Source organism: Cicer arietinum, chromosome 6, assembly GCF_000331145.2.
Source record: "Cicer arietinum cultivar CDC Frontier isolate Library 1 chromosome 6, Cicar.CDCFrontier_v2.0, whole genome shotgun sequence".
In the NCBI taxonomy this organism is placed as follows: domain Eukaryota; kingdom Viridiplantae; phylum Streptophyta; class Magnoliopsida; order Fabales; family Fabaceae; genus Cicer; species Cicer arietinum.
The window spans coordinates 11,910,077-11,926,050 of NC_021165.2; the positions used below are offsets into that span (position 1 = coordinate 11,910,077).

The following is a 15,974-nucleotide window of genomic DNA, read 5'->3' on the forward strand; positions in this document are numbered from 1 at the left end:
TTCAAAATAATATCTACTCCCCTTAAACAATGCTTCCAAAGTACCGCGACCCTCTTTCGGTTATTATTAACTAACTTCTTACACTTTTTAATGTATATTTTTTATATAAAATATTAAAGAAATTCCAATATAATTCAATTGTAAACTCTCCTTTTCAAGTTTAAGATACGATCATTTAGTCGTTGATATTTTTCAATTGAGTTCTACTTAAGAATATCTACATTTTAATATATGTTATTCATTCTCAAAAAAAAAAACTTAAGTTAATTTTGGATCATCATTTAAAAATTTTTTTATTAAAAAGAAATATCTTGATATTCTATTAAAATTTTAAAAGATTATAAATAATTTTTTAGGTATTCAGTTGAGACATTTCTAAAAAATTTAAAGAGGGGAACAAAATTTGATGTATTTAATTGAAATTTTTTACAGCTTAAAAATTGTCTCTTGGTATTTAAAAATATACATATTTTGATAAATTATTTACTATAGTGGATTTTGTGAGACTTTTTAGTTGAAAACATATACACAATTCTCATTCAACAATCTCACTAAAATCATTGAGACTCTTTCAACAATCTTGCTTTTGCTTTCCACTGTTTTGGAATTTTTTTACTGTACATGTCAGTTTTTTTTTTTCTTTCATATCATTTATGTTGCTTTGACGTTTTAATTCTTTGCATTTTTTTTCTTTATGTATTAACATTAATGAAATTGAAATAAAGTACATTAAAAAATTATATTTTAATTTTAAATTTTTTTCATATTTTTAATTTAATTAATGACATATGAATAACTAATGTATTTATATAGTTCTATATCGTATAATTATATGTCGCGTCATTAAAATATATCAAATCGTCATTTTTTAGTTTAAAAACCTAAGATATGGACCGAGACTCTCGACTTTTAAAATAGATAAACATATTTCATGAATTGATAACAATAAAGGGACAAAAAATACAATTAAACCTAATTTTTATTTGTTGGTTCTTCATGTATTCATCACATAGGTATATTTTTGTTGGTTTTTCATGTTATCATTGATTTTTTATGAATAAAAAAAAATGATATGGGTTCTTTTATTTTATCACATTAGTATTCCTCCCAATTAACATGTTTTTTTTTATATTTTGTCTTGTTTAATAAAAAAAAAAGTTATTTCGTCTTGTTAAATATGTGGGTGTCTTGTGCTATAATTTAAATAACAAAAATTGTTTTGTTCTGTGTTATAAGATTTAAAATTTAGGGCTTAGGGTTTTAGGTTATTATTAATATTAGGATTTGGTGTTATAGGGACTAAAAATATTAATCTTTTACAATTTATATTTTAAAATAGACACTTGAACCGAATAAATAAATTATTTAGGGTTAGAGATTCCCACAAAAAACAAAATCGTTAAGTGAAGTAGATTTGAGTATGGAGGGAATTCTAGTACATCTGCTGCAAACAATCAAGAAAAAGTTTTGAAAAATCTTTATGTTGGCATTGAGAGTATTGGTTTAAATTTTGAAAAAAAAGTTATAACATAATAGAGAAATGAGATATTGAGATGTATATGAAGAATAATATTTGGGATATTATAAAAGATATTCCAAATTTAAATGACAAAACTCATTATATAGCCGTTGAATCTTTGAATATTAAAACCAATAAAGAATTTTTCTTCAAGACGTCACTGGAAGAACGTTTATCTTGGATAAACTTCAAGTTAGGATAATTAAAAAATTTATGGAGTACTATAGCTACATATATGTGGATAAATGCTATAGCTACATATATGTGGATAAATGCTACTTATAAAAACTTAAACTATTTTGTTGTTGAAAGATTTTAAAAATAATATCAGTTTTGTTTCTACTTATTCAAATTTTATAATATAGTTATTATATTTTATCATTAAATATTATAAATTCATAAAATATTTTGAAATATTGTGTTACAAATTCATTAAATTTTTTTAAAAAAATATTAATTGTAAAAATATTTTAAAATCTTATAAAAAGTCTTTTAAAATCTTATAAAAAATCTTTTAAAATCTACACGTTTCTACAAAAAATTTAAAATGATAAAAAGAATATCTATCCAGTGCATCACTCTTATTTTTCTTAGCCTTTTGTCATATTCCTCTATTGGAGATATGTAGGTTAAGATATTTTTTTGGTAAAAAATGATTGTTTCCACATTTTATTCTATCTATTTATTTAATTTAACAGTTTCCATATGTATCTATTTTTTTACTCATTTTACTTGTGTTTTTATGTATCAAGTACGATATTATTTATTTCGTTATCTTATGTATTTTGATTTTTCGTTCTAATGTAAAGTTGATCAAGAAATCAACTTTTATCTTGTACAGATGCAATTATTGACTTTAATATTATCAATATTGCATCTTTCCAGGAATATATATTTCGAATTTTAGTTTTATTGTATGTGTAGGTTTTATCACATTTATAAGTGTTTTTTCATTTGTAAGTGTTTTATCAATTTTAATGAATGAATATTAATTTTTAGTAAAAAAAATATAAATTAATATTAACATTTAATTAATATCCTTTGTTCTTTTTTTATGAATATATAGTTTCTCTTAAATATGAGTAAAAGCGAGTAAAAAAAATTAATGCATTTAATTTAAATTTTGATTATTTTTTACGGTAAATTATATTTAAGGTTAGAGGAAGTATTTTTTATAACCATGAAAATGTATACGATCTCAACCATACAATACAATAAAGACATTTTATGACAATTAATTATTATAACGGCTGAATTACACATTTTATTTTGTTTGGTCGATGAAGGTAAGATTAGAAAAAGAAATGAAAAGAAAGTAAAAGGAAAAAAAAAAAGGTGATTATTTAGTATATCATAGTTTTTAAAAAAATGAAGAAAAAATAATAATGATATGAAATAAACGTGTGTATTTATAAAATAACATAAATATTCTTATACAAAAATTAAATAAGAAAAAAGAATAAAAATAAATTAAAATTATACTCAATAAAAATTTATAAAATATAATGGATTTATAAAAAAAAATTATAACGATAGTGAAGGAATAAAGAATTTTCGAGTTTGATCATCACTCTCAATAAAATATTAATAACTAAAAATATTAATTATTAATATTAGTCGTTGAAAAAAGATTTAACTAATAAACTATAAATAATATATTTTTTAAACAAATAAAAATATTATATTTTTATTCTTTTTATATTTTTTAAAATATTTTTATAATATATTAAAATATTTAGATTTAAACTTCTTAAATATTTTATATAATATTTTAGAAGTTTAAATCTAAATATTTTAATATATAAATAAAATATTTTATTTTTAATATAAATAAAATTAATTACAACAATAATGACACAAAAAATATTTAATTTAACTCAAAAATGTAATGTAAGTAAAATGTAATTATGAAAAATGCCACACTATTGAAAATACTGGAGTCCAAAAAAATCTAAAAAATTAATAACTAGTTGAACCGAAAAATTAATTTTAAAAATGTGAAGACTAAAAATTTACTTCATATAAAATAAAAAGATCAAAAATACATTTAAAACAGACTTTTATTAAGTATAAAAAATCTAACTTTTTTTCATTTTTTATAAAAACTTTCTTTCATATTTTCAATTTTTTTATAAAAATCTAACTTTTTTCTTCTTCTAATTATAAAGAAAAAAAAAAAGAAATATTATGTCCCAACATATCAATTGATTCTCCAATTATTATACAATAATTAGTTTTACCAAACTATATCAGTTATAGTTATGAAAACTAAAAGCAATATTTTATTATTTGACGATTGCTAAAATCTTATTTAACCTCAAAAGTAAAAAAATACAATTACAATGTGTTTTTTATGTATTCACTAAAAAGGGGCTTTTACACTTGTGTTGGGAAATTTGTTGCATTCGCTGTGTATATTTGAATTCTCCTTGGGGTGATAGTACGCGTTTTGAATCATGACGGCAACTAATATTCATTCACGCCACACTCGGTCTTTTCTATACTTCCTAGTTCCTACTGCTGATCCATTCGGGGGAGCTTTTTTTATTTTTTATTTATTTATAGAAAATGTAAATTTTTAATATTATTTTATAATAAATTAAATATACTGTTAGTTTTTTCAATATTTTTAATTTTAATTTCGATAAAATAAAAGTACAACTTTTAATTTTAGTATTGTTAAATAATTTTAATTTATATTAAAATAAAATATATGTAATTGTCCTATGATTTTAAAATTTATAAATTACTTTTTACAAGTATATTTGTAATATTATAAAAAATTTAAATTTTTCTAGGATTGTATGATTAAAATTGAAACATACGATATAATATATAAATTATTGAAAACTTTTGTGTCTTGTATATAGAACAATAACACATGAATACACGATTTGAACAAAGGAAAAGTAAGCTTTTGTGCCAATTTTCATTGAAAATTTTAGGTATACCCCCTCCTTTTTCTATGTACTTCAAAAAAAAATTATTAAAATATTCTTATATATATTAAAAAGTGATTAATTTTTTTCATTTTCTCATTTCAACATTTTTAGAACACACAAGTGAGTGTAAATTTTTTTTTCTTTTCAAAAAACTCTTTTCAAGTTTTCCGGTACATAATTTTAACTCCGAAAACTTGAAAAAAGTTTTCCTGTATAACATCACTTTTGAAAATTATTTTTGAAGTTATTTAAAAAATACACTACCGAGAAATTTATTTCAAATTTTTCGAAAAAAAATACACTACTGGTAAACTTCAAGATGATATTTCTGGAAGCTATCCGAAAACTTCATCCACAAGTTTTCCGGTAGTTGTTTAATCTTTCTTTTTAAATTAATTTTTTTTATTTTAATTTTTTTATTATATTAGTATTTATTTAATTCATTTGATTTTAACTATTTTTTTTTTTCAGTGGGTAGGGCTAGAGATAGAGAAGACTAAGTTGTAGAAATAATACGAGACTTTGAATCTTCATCGTCTATGATGTTGCTTCGGAAAGGGTTCGTTCCACATCATCTCGTAGAAGACAACGATTTATAATGAAAGATAATGATATAGATGAGCATGCTCATATATCTATTATTGAGGAGGATCAAACGGTACACGAGGAGGATACATGAGAAGCGCGAGGAGATGAGGAGGTATCTGCATAGGAGGAGAGACCTGTAGAGCAAGATAATAAGGGTGAGCTGACACTGTATCCTAGACCATATGATTTGTCAGTTTATAACTATTTATAATGTATTAATTATTAATTATGATGTATTAATTATTATTTATGGTGTATTAAAAAAAAGTGTGTGTATCGAAAACTTGCATATGAAGTTTTCTGGAAACACTGAAAAGTTGAAGAAAGTTTTCCGTTAATACATATTTTTGTATTATGTACCGAAAATCTTTTTTTTTCTTTCCATTATGTACCGAAAATCTTTTATTGAGTTTTTTTATAAATACCTTATGTACCGGAAAACTTGTAAAAAGTTTTCTGGAAGCGCTTTGTGTACCATAATTCTTCTAAATAGTTTTCTGGAAATTATTACAAAACTTTTACCTACCGGAATTTTTTTTACTGACTTCGAAAATGATGAAATAGTAAAATTGATGATATTTTTGACACTTTCATAATTTTGTGGGGGTATAAATATAAAAATGAGGGTAAATAGTAAATTTTTCATTTTCATTTAATCAAACGATGGTCAATCCATTTGTGAATGATTCAGTTTAGATCCCACAACAACATGAGTTTGTTGGTAACTAATATGTAGAAATTTTTTCCTTATACTCTCATTTTTATACTTATACCCCACAAATTTCTGAAAATGCCAAAAATAACCTCTTTTTTTTTTTTTTTTTTACTATTTTATCAAATTAAAAATCACAATTTTTTTTTACCATTTCATAATTTCCGGAGCCAGTAAAAAAGATTTTCAGTAGGTAAAAGTTTTTCGATAACTTCCAAAAAAACTAGTTAGAATAATTCCGGTACACAGAGTGCTTCCAGAAAACTTTTTACAAGTTTTCTGGTAAAGAAGGTATTTATCGAAAAACTTAAAAAAAGATTTTCAGTATATTATCGGAAAACTTTCTTCAACTTTTCCAGTACGTGTTGAAGTAACAATGTCAATTTACAAGAAAGGGAGGTTTGAATTGTAAATTCACCATTTTTAAAATTCATGTTAAAAACTTTAAAAAACAACTCAAGATTGATATTCGTTGTGAAAACAGAAAACGTTCTTGGTTAGTTAAAATCACAATTTTAGCTTATCTATTTAGCTTGATAATAAAAATAACTGAAAGTAAATAGAGATAAAGGAAGATATACCAAACAATGATATATTCTGGTTCACCCAACTCGGGCTACATCCGGTCCTCATAACTGTGAGATTTTTCACTAAATGTTCAAACGAAGAACATTCTTGGTTTTACACAATTTTTTTTTTGTTACGATCAACCTTGATCTGTAACAACAATTCCTTTATGTCCATTAAAGATTCAATAAAGTCACTTATCAATCTTGAAAGGATTTTACAATTCACCTTTTAACCATAAAAGGAGTTTTACAACAATACTCAAATTTTAAACAAACCTTATAGTTTTGAGTTTACACACTAATGATTTAGAGAGATTGGTAGAATCTGATTATGCTCAACTCGTGTTTGAGAATAGATTTTTGATAAAAGAACTCAGTAATACGATTTGGATATATGAAGATAAATTTAGAACTGATTCTTTTGCGAATGAGAAGCTTTAAAGTGTATGAATGTAAGTGAGTGATGAATTTTTTTAACACTTGAAGTTCTAATTTTTTTTTCTTGAGCTTTACCTTCCTTTTATAGGCTTTAGTAAGGTTGATGACATCCAAAAGATCTGTTGGAAAGTGTTCTATTGTCATGTGTCAGATTTGACCAAATACCAGATTTTATGAATTAAAAATGTTCATGTATTTGAACATTATGTGTTTCGCTTCTGTGATGGGAATGGTTGGTCTGAAGCTTTTCATTCTTAGACAACTTTGATTGTGTTTAATGATCATTTGATTCTCAGATATATGATTGATGCATTCAGTTGAAGAAAATGTTTTGATTCGGGCAAACATATTGGAGAATGATGAAATAAGGCTGGAGAAAGATGATCAGTAAGCTGGAGAATGTTCGTATCATTCTGAACTGATGTCATCATACTAGGAGAATGATGTTGATCATTCTGGAGATAGTCGTTAATCATTCTGAAGAAGAATGTTTGCTGTTGAAGATCAAGTGTAACAAGTTAGATAATGTTTATCAATCTGGAGACTGATATTGCACTGCTGGAGAATGATCATTTGTCACTTTTGCTTTGAGTTGTGCTATTTAATCTTTGATCTTTTTGAGTGATTATTTTGCTCATATGAGACTGTATATTCCTAGTATATGAATTGGAAATCCATTCGTGATTTGCAAGAGCTTTCCTTGCATTAAAAACTGATGCAATCTTGCTTGTTGAAAATGATCCTTAGCTTTTGCCTTTGTTAATCTTTTGGAGTAGATCTTTCTAGTATGATCTTTGTGTACCTACTTCTGGTACCTTTGTAACAAAGACTGATTTATCAATAAACCAGAAATGTTCTTGTCTATCGCAAGCCATCAACTTTGGGGATTAATCTTGCGTTTTTATTCTTGATGCATTGCTTTGCTTTTGTTAATCATTTTCTCTTTGGATTTGTCCAAAATCATCTTGAGTATATAATTATGTTCCTTTGTAGTAAATACTGGAGATTTACAATGTAGATTGATGTACTTTCATTTCCCAGAAGACTTTGTTCTTTGTAAACCAGAATGGTCTTGGATTAATGTTGTCAAAACCAGAACGTCATTGAATTTATAGCTATGAAAAATAGAACATTCTCTGTTTTTCCAGACTTCAGCTTTAATAACCAGAACATTCTTCGTTTTTTAGACTGCTGTCTAGAATGATCAAAATATTGTCAAGAATGTTTTTCGTTCTTGACAATCAAGCTGGAGAATGATCAGTTTTGTTTGAACTTGCTTGATTCATCATAATCCATAGTTTTTTTACTTTGTATTTTAAATTGATTCTTTGCTGAGATAAATCCTTTATATTCCTTGAAAGGTAAAAATCACATGATTGTAAAATACATTAACAATGTTTGAAAAATCCAAGGGCAACTTCTTCTTCAACAGAGAAGATCATTTGTTCTTAAAATCTTAGAATTGTGGAGAATGTTCTCCATTTTCCAGACTTCTGTCAAGAACGTTCTTCGTTCGATCTTTGTATTTTTGCTTCATTTTCAAATGATCTTGCTTCTAGTTTATAACATAGTGTGATCATTAATTGTTGTATTTGATTATCTTTTTCATGAAGACGAAATAATCATTCTCTTGAATGATTGATATATGATATATTCTTTTGAAATTATTTCATTATTGAGTGCATACTTATGCACTTTGATGAAGTGAATGGTTTCTTCACTTATGCAATTCATGTTCCTTAAATAAAACTCAAGTGCAATCATTAGTAGACCACCATTCATAAAACATAATATTTTATTTCATAAGGCCTGTGTTGTCGTTAAAACGTACATTAAAAAGGAGATTTTTGCCTCACTTGTTTCCGGAAAACTTCATAGACAAGTTTGTTACACACACTTTTTTTTATACACTACAAATAATAATTAATACACGATAAATATTTTTAAATAATAATACACCATAAATAATTAATAATTAATACACAAAAAATACATCATTAAATAATTAATAATTAATAATTAATAATTAATACTTAATAATTAATACACTATAAATACACTATAAATAGTTGCCTTCTACGGAAGGCTGTCAGATTCTTTTCCGGATCCGTAAACAATAAAGAAAGATTCAAAGTCACGTAATCATCCTACATCTTTGTCATCTTTACCTTTAGCCCTATCAACTAAAAAAAATTAGTTAAAATCAAATGAATTAAATAAATACTACTATAATATAAAATTAAACTAAAAAATTTAATTTAAAAAATATTTATAAAAAAAAAAATCAAACAACTACCAGAAAACTTGTGGATGAAGTTTTCCAATAGCTTCCGAAAGTGTCACGTTGAAGTTTGTCGGTAGTATATTTTTGTCGGAAAACATAAAATACGTTTCCTGGTAGTTCCGAAGAACTTCAAAAATGATTTTCGAAAGTGATCTTCTTGAAAATTTTTTTTCAAGTTTTTCGGAGTTGAGGTTGTGTCCCAGTAAACTTAAAAAAAGTTTTCAAAAAAAAAAAAGAATTTTTTGACACTCATTTGTGTGTTTTGAAAATTTTAAAATGAAGAAATAAAGCAAATGGTCACTTTTAATATATACGAAGGTATCTTGATCTTTTCCTTTACATTTTGGAGGTACATGGATAAAAGAGGGAGTAGACAGTATTTTTTTTTTTTTTTAATATGTATGTACTTTGCAAGTCCATTGCAACTTGTCTTGAGGTTTTTTTTATTTTAATGACTTTAGGATTTGACGCGTTTAAATTTTTAATTTATATAAAAAAAATATAAATTGTATGTATTTCACTTTTATAAAATGAAAAATATAAACTATTGATAAATACATCAAGAGTAATTGAGTAAATATGTTAGATATAAGCTAAATTACATTTGTGGTTCTTTAACTTAATTTCAGGTAACGTTTTAGTCCTTTATCTTTTTTTTTTTCCCGACTTGGTCCTTTATTCCTAAAAGTATCAAATAAAGTATGAAAATATGAGTTTATTTGAAGATTTGCGTTACGAATTTGATGAAATTTGTATTATATTGAAGAATATAATTAATTTTATGAGTTTTGATTGAATTTTTTTTAAATTTTTATATAAAAAAGATATCATTGTTGAAATTTTAAAACATAAAATATCAAATTGTCACTTAAAATTAAAATAAAGGACCAAGTCGAAAAAAAAAAAGATAAATGACTAAAATGTTACCTGAAATTAAGTTAAAGGACCACAAATGTAATTTAGCCTTAGATATATTATGATAAATCATAAATTTATTAAAATAACAATAATTAATTTTGTCAATTTATAGTTACTTATTTTAGAAAATTTAAATTTTATTGAGGTAGAGACTTACTCACCCTTTTTATTGTCTTAAAGTTCTTTTAACCAATGGTCATTCTCAAATGATCTATTCGAATCTAACTATATAAATATCTCTATCATTTGTTAAGAAAGACTTATCTTAAAAAAGAGAAGAATGCGTAAAAATAAAAGATTAGACCAATTATTTTATTGATATAAAATAAAAAGAAGAATTTGAAACAAAGTCAGTCAAATCAGATATAGCAAATTAAATATGGTCATCGAATGAGATTGTCCAAGTAGTCTTTAGTCTTTGGCCAATAGTATTTTCCATCTAGTTTATATTCTCTTACACAAATTCAAGTATTTGACATATATTTTGCTAAAAAAGCGGTGTCAAAATTTGACAAAATTGTGTTACATGTAAAATTAGAGTGGTACCCTACCCACTGCACAAGAGATAAAACAAAAAAAATTCCTTACATACTTTTTGCCATCTAGAAAATTCAAATAACCAGGAAAAAAAAAATTGAAAATAGTACTTTCTTTCAAGTTTCAAAGCCAAGAACGATTCAACCCCTCTCACCCACCATCACCATGTATAAATACCACAACATGAGTCTTCAACCCTCCTCATTCTTCATCAAATCAAACATCCAAACAAATACCAAAAGAAAAAATAAACTTACATTACCAACTTTTCTCTTTACATGCTTCTGAATCTAACATTTTTCTTCACTATAATTTCGCTTCACGTTGTGTCAAAAGTGGTGTCAAAATTTGACAAAATTGTATTACATGTAAAATTAGAGTGGTACCCTACCACTGCACAAGAAATAAAACAAAAAAAATTCCTTACATTCTTTTTGCCATCTAGAAAATTCAAATAACCAGAAAAAGAAAGAAAATAAAAATTGAAAATAGTACTTTCTTTCAAGTTTCAAAGCCAGGAACAATTCAACCCCTCTCACCCCCCATCACCATGTTTAAATACCACAGCATGAGTCTTCAACCCTCCTTATTCTTCATCAAATCAAACATCCAAACAAATAGCAAAAGAAAAAAAAAACTTACATTACCAACTTTTCACTCTTTAGATGCTTCTGAGTCTGACATTTTTCTTCACTATAATTTCGCTTCACGTTATGCCACAGACTCTCTTCCTAGGTAATATATATTTTACTTCATTTATTTTTCATCACCACCTTTGTAGCTTATTTATATGTTATGTTGTTTTGTTTTTGAGGGGAAGTAATAATGAATGAAGAGTTTTGGTGTTGGTGCAGGTTCAGCATACCAGAGAACTCAATGCCAAAGGAAGCTGCATACCAGAATATACATGATGAGTTGCAGCTTGATGCCAATCCAAAGCTGAACTTGGCTTCCTTTGTGACCACAACCATGGAGGAAGAATGTAACAAGCTTATTATGGAATCCATCAACAAGAACTATGTCGACATGAATGAGTATCCTGCTACCACCGATCTTCATGTACATCTCCTCTCTTTCTCATCTTCTTCTAATAGCTAGCTATATTGGACTAAATGAGTTCTAAAATGACCGTCTTAAATTAGTATAGCATCACATATATTTAATTTGTTTACATGGTTTTACTATAAAAATATTTTACACAGTACAAGTATGCAAATATGCTGACACGTCATTTGATGAGTTAAAAACATATGACTTGTCATACTAATTAAATAAATGATCAATCATATTGTCTTTTGGTATTTATTCCCTCACTTCACTTATGTTTTGTTTTACCTGGTTTGCAAACAGAATCGATGTGTGAACATGATAGCGCGTTTGTTCAATGCTGAGATTGGAGAAAATGAGAACGCAATTGGTGCAGGAACTGTTGGATCATCTGAGGCAATAATGCTGGCAGGACTTGCCTTCAAGAAGAAGTGGCAGAACAAGCGCAAAGCTGAGGGCAAGCCTTATGATAAGCCCAACATGGTCACTGGTGCCAATGTGCAGGTATACACCGGTTCATTCATTCATTCATTTTTTATTTTTTTGCTGAACATTGGTTCATTCATTCATTCTATGGTCTCAAATGAGAATCGATTTGGCATAAAAAATGATTCCTTGATATTGTTGATTCTGAAAATCAACAATAGTAGTGGATTGAACTAATGGTATAAAATTACTGATATGAGTTTTGTATATTTTTATATATAGGTCTGTTGGGAGAAATTTGCAAGGTATTTTGAGGTGGAATTGAGGGAAGTGAAGGTGAGAGAAGGTTACTATGTGATGGACCCTGCCAAGGCTGTTGAGATGGTGGATGAGAACACAATTTGTGTGGCTGCAATCTTGGGTTCAACTTATAATGGAGAATTTGAAGATGTCAAACTCTTAAATGACCTTTTGCTAGAAAAAAACAAGCAAACTGGGTAAGTAATATATAAGCCACTAAATATTTACTCTCTTAACAGATTCAAATATCTCTAATCTATATTTATTTAATTTACCTTGTATCAATGTACTTGTGACTTTTTAGATGGGATACACCAATTCATGTTGATGCTGCAAGTGGTGGCTTTATTGCTCCTTTTCTATATCCAGAACTAGAATGGGATTTCAGACTCCCATTAGTGAAGAGCATAAATGTTAGTGGCCACAAATATGGCCTTGTTTATGCTGGAATTGGCTGGGTTATATGGAGGACCAAGGAAGATTTGCCAGAAGACCTTATCTTTCACATTAATTACCTTGGAGCTGACCAACCCACCTTCACCCTTAATTTTTCTAAAGGTGATTAAAATTTTGCTTACACCATTTAGTTACCTTGCTCATCCTAGATCCTAAAACTGACACTCGACTTGCAGGTTCTAGTCAGATCATTGCTCAATATTACCAGCTAATTCGCCTTGGTCAAGAGGTGAGACTAAGAAATCTATTTTAGTTTGATTTACAGTTTTACACCTTCTGTTATTCATTATCAAAATATTTTATGACAAATGAAATAATTACCAATCTTTCAATCACAACTTTCATTTGACCATAAAATAGTATAATAATCACTATGCCAAATTAAATTTTTTCCAAGTTTCATATCAAATTCTGCTAAACCATATTTCTAAGAAACATTAATTGGCAATTTAATTAACTAACTTGCCTATGCGTATTCTCTTATTATTTGACTCACTAGGGGTACCGAAGTATAATGGAGGGCTGTAGAGAAAATGCAATGGTGTTGAAGAAACATTTGGAAGAGACTGGATACTTCAACATACTCTCAAAAGACGATGGTGTTCCTGTGGTGGCATTTTCTCTCAAGGACAGAAGTCAATATGATGAATTCAAGATATCTGAGATGTTGCGGCGCCATGGTTGGATTGTGCCGGCGTATCCAATGCCACCTGGTGCAAATCACATCAAGGTGCTCCGTGTGGTCATCAGAGCTGACTTTTCACGCACACTTGCCGAGCGCCTTGCACTTGACATAAAAAATGTGTTGCACGAGCTTCATAAGCTTTGTGTCAACATTAAAGTCGAGAAGTCATTGGTTGACACTGCATTGGATGCACAGAGAAATCATAACTCAAGAATCCAACAAGCGTCAGAAATCATGGCTGCCTAGATAATTATAAATGGTTATCTACTTCTCTTGGCAACTAAATAAGGAGCCTTGATTAAACTAGTTTTTGTTCTAACTCCAACAAAATTTGAGCCTTTAACTAAATTTGCTTTATTTTTTCAAATCACTAACCATATTTCACTATTTTTTGTGTTCCTAGATTTTGTTGTAATAAGTATGATGAAATGTTGTGTATTTAAAAGAAAATTTTGTATTTGTGCATTTTTTTTGTTGGTCTTCTAGTGGCAATCCCTTCTTTAAATTTAAGTTCGGGAAGTCATTTGATGATATTTGAAATAAAAAAAAGTACATAGAGAATTATATGTACTTCTCATAGCTAAATCCATAAATAAAGCATTTTCCGTGGAGGGGTGTGCCTAAAAAGAAGCATCTCATAGCTATATCCATAAATAAAGTATCTTCTGTAATTAATATATACACTATAGAGAGATGAATATAGTCAGTATTAAATGACAAACTCACTTCCCTTCAACAAGCAAACACTGCTCATATTTGACCCTTGTGTATACAGTCGGTATTCACAATCACAAAATAACTTCCCATAATTAAAAAAATTGATGCCCAGGGAAAATCAACCTGTTCTTAAGAGTTCACTGGTTCAACTGAAAAAAATGATATAATGAAAAATAATATATTTATAGATAACAATGTATAGAAAGAGAGCGGGAACCTGAAAAAGGGCCTCTTCTATAAGCAATGAATCGTCCTCTGTGGAAGCCATAGCTCTGATATGTGGCGTCTCTCTTCACAATCACAACCCTCTATCAAGTCATTCAATGATATTTGAAATATTTAATAAAAACAAACAGAATTATATTATGGTTAGAGACAGTGAACATTAGTAACTGCCCATAATTGACATAAATTAGCAGTAATAAAATTTCAAGCAATCTCAAAACTTTAAAGCATCACAAGTGGGGCAGAGACTATTTAGAATCAGGCATAACACAGATTTTCTTGCAAGTGAAAGAAAAGTACATAACTTCAGAAATATCTAATTATAAAATATATACAGAACAATCACACCAATGGCAAACGGAAACATCAAAACATGGTTCCACTCCAAATAAATGCCTGAAAAATCTTAAGCAGCCTTCTTCTGCTTGTACTTTTTGGCAGAAACTATGTACACCAACAAATTTAAGATGCTGAGTCCAGCTAAAAGCCAGAAAAAATAATGAAGACGACCTTTGTTCAAGTTATCTGGAATCCACCCAGGATTTCCGCCTTGTGTCGTGAAGTAAGTTACGACAGTGAGAATGAGAGAGCTCAAGTAATTCCCCAATGAAGTAGTCAAAAGCGACAAAGCACTGGATAAACTCCGCATGGCATCTGGAGATTGGTCATAGAAGAACTCAAGTTGCCCCACATTTGTGAACACTTCTGCTGCCCCAAATAAGAAATACTGAGGTATTTGCAAAAATATACTAAGGGGTACAGTGACGGGTTTATCAACAAGGTCAAGCTCTCTTGCAAGCTGCAGACGCTTAATCTCCACAACAGCAGCTGCTAACATGGACAGGATTGAAATAAAAAGGCCAATTCCCATTCTTTGCAACTCTGAAAAGCCCCTTTCTTTGCCCGTAAATTTCCTTGCTATGGGAACTATAATCCTGTCGTAGACGGGAACCCAGAAAATAACACTTATTATATCAAAACTTGAGAGGGAAGCAGGAGGAATGTTGAAGGAACCAATACTTGTCTCCATCATAGTTCCTTGTTCCACAAACATTGTTGACAGCTGGGCATAAACAGAATTAAAAACGATGCCAGAAGCCCAAATTGGTAACATTCGGATCAAGGTTTTCAATTCCTCCACCTGTGTCACAGTGCAGAGTCTCCACAAATTAGAATGGTCGCCGCTTTTTCTCTCGGCATCAGACACTACAGCTGCTCTGTCGAGACACCTTCATTAAAACAATAGAAATGGAAAACATAAAGCCCTCTTAATTAAGACTTAACAGAAGATATAAAAAGAAAGTGTTCAATCTTCTGAAGCAGGGAAGGTTACTTGAGCCATCGTCAATAGGGAAGGATACTCAAAGTAAATTAAACAATTACCTTAGCTCATCACTGTGCTCCAGTTTCCGACTTCCAATAATTGCAGATCTCTTGTCCGGTGTCTCGTACAAAAGACTACTATCCTCAGGGACAACCAGATGTCGCTTCCGAAAAGATGCTACCACAACCTGGAACATTCTTGTAATAGGACTTCCCCCTGGTTTTTGAAATCTGTAGAGGGGTGTGCCTAAAAAGAAGCATCTGATAGCTAATCCCATAAATAAAGCA

General features: G+C 28.3%; 1 protein-coding gene and 1 pseudogene across 1 annotated transcript in view; one reads left to right on the forward strand and one right to left on the reverse strand.

Annotated features, from left to right (window-relative positions):
• Positions 1-10,691: 10,691 nt before the first annotated feature.
• Positions 10,692-13,886, forward strand: LOC101496010 (glutamate decarboxylase 4-like; annotated as a pseudogene).
• A 726-nt stretch (positions 13,887-14,612) lies between these two features.
• LOC101495687 (protein NRT1/ PTR FAMILY 8.3-like) overlaps positions 14,613-15,974 on the reverse strand; it is a 3,572-nt gene continuing 2,210 nt past the window's right edge. Inside the window, exons 5-6 of the mRNA XM_073369912.1 lie at positions 15,747-15,974; positions 14,613-15,592 (exon numbers count right to left, since the gene is read on the reverse strand). The exon at positions 15,747-15,974 is cut by the window's right edge and continues 2 nt beyond it. Coding sequence (XP_073226013.1) covers positions 14,770-15,592; positions 15,747-15,974 — 1,051 coding nt within the window. The 3' untranslated portion in view covers positions 14,613-14,769. The remainder of the gene's footprint in view (positions 15,593-15,746) is intronic.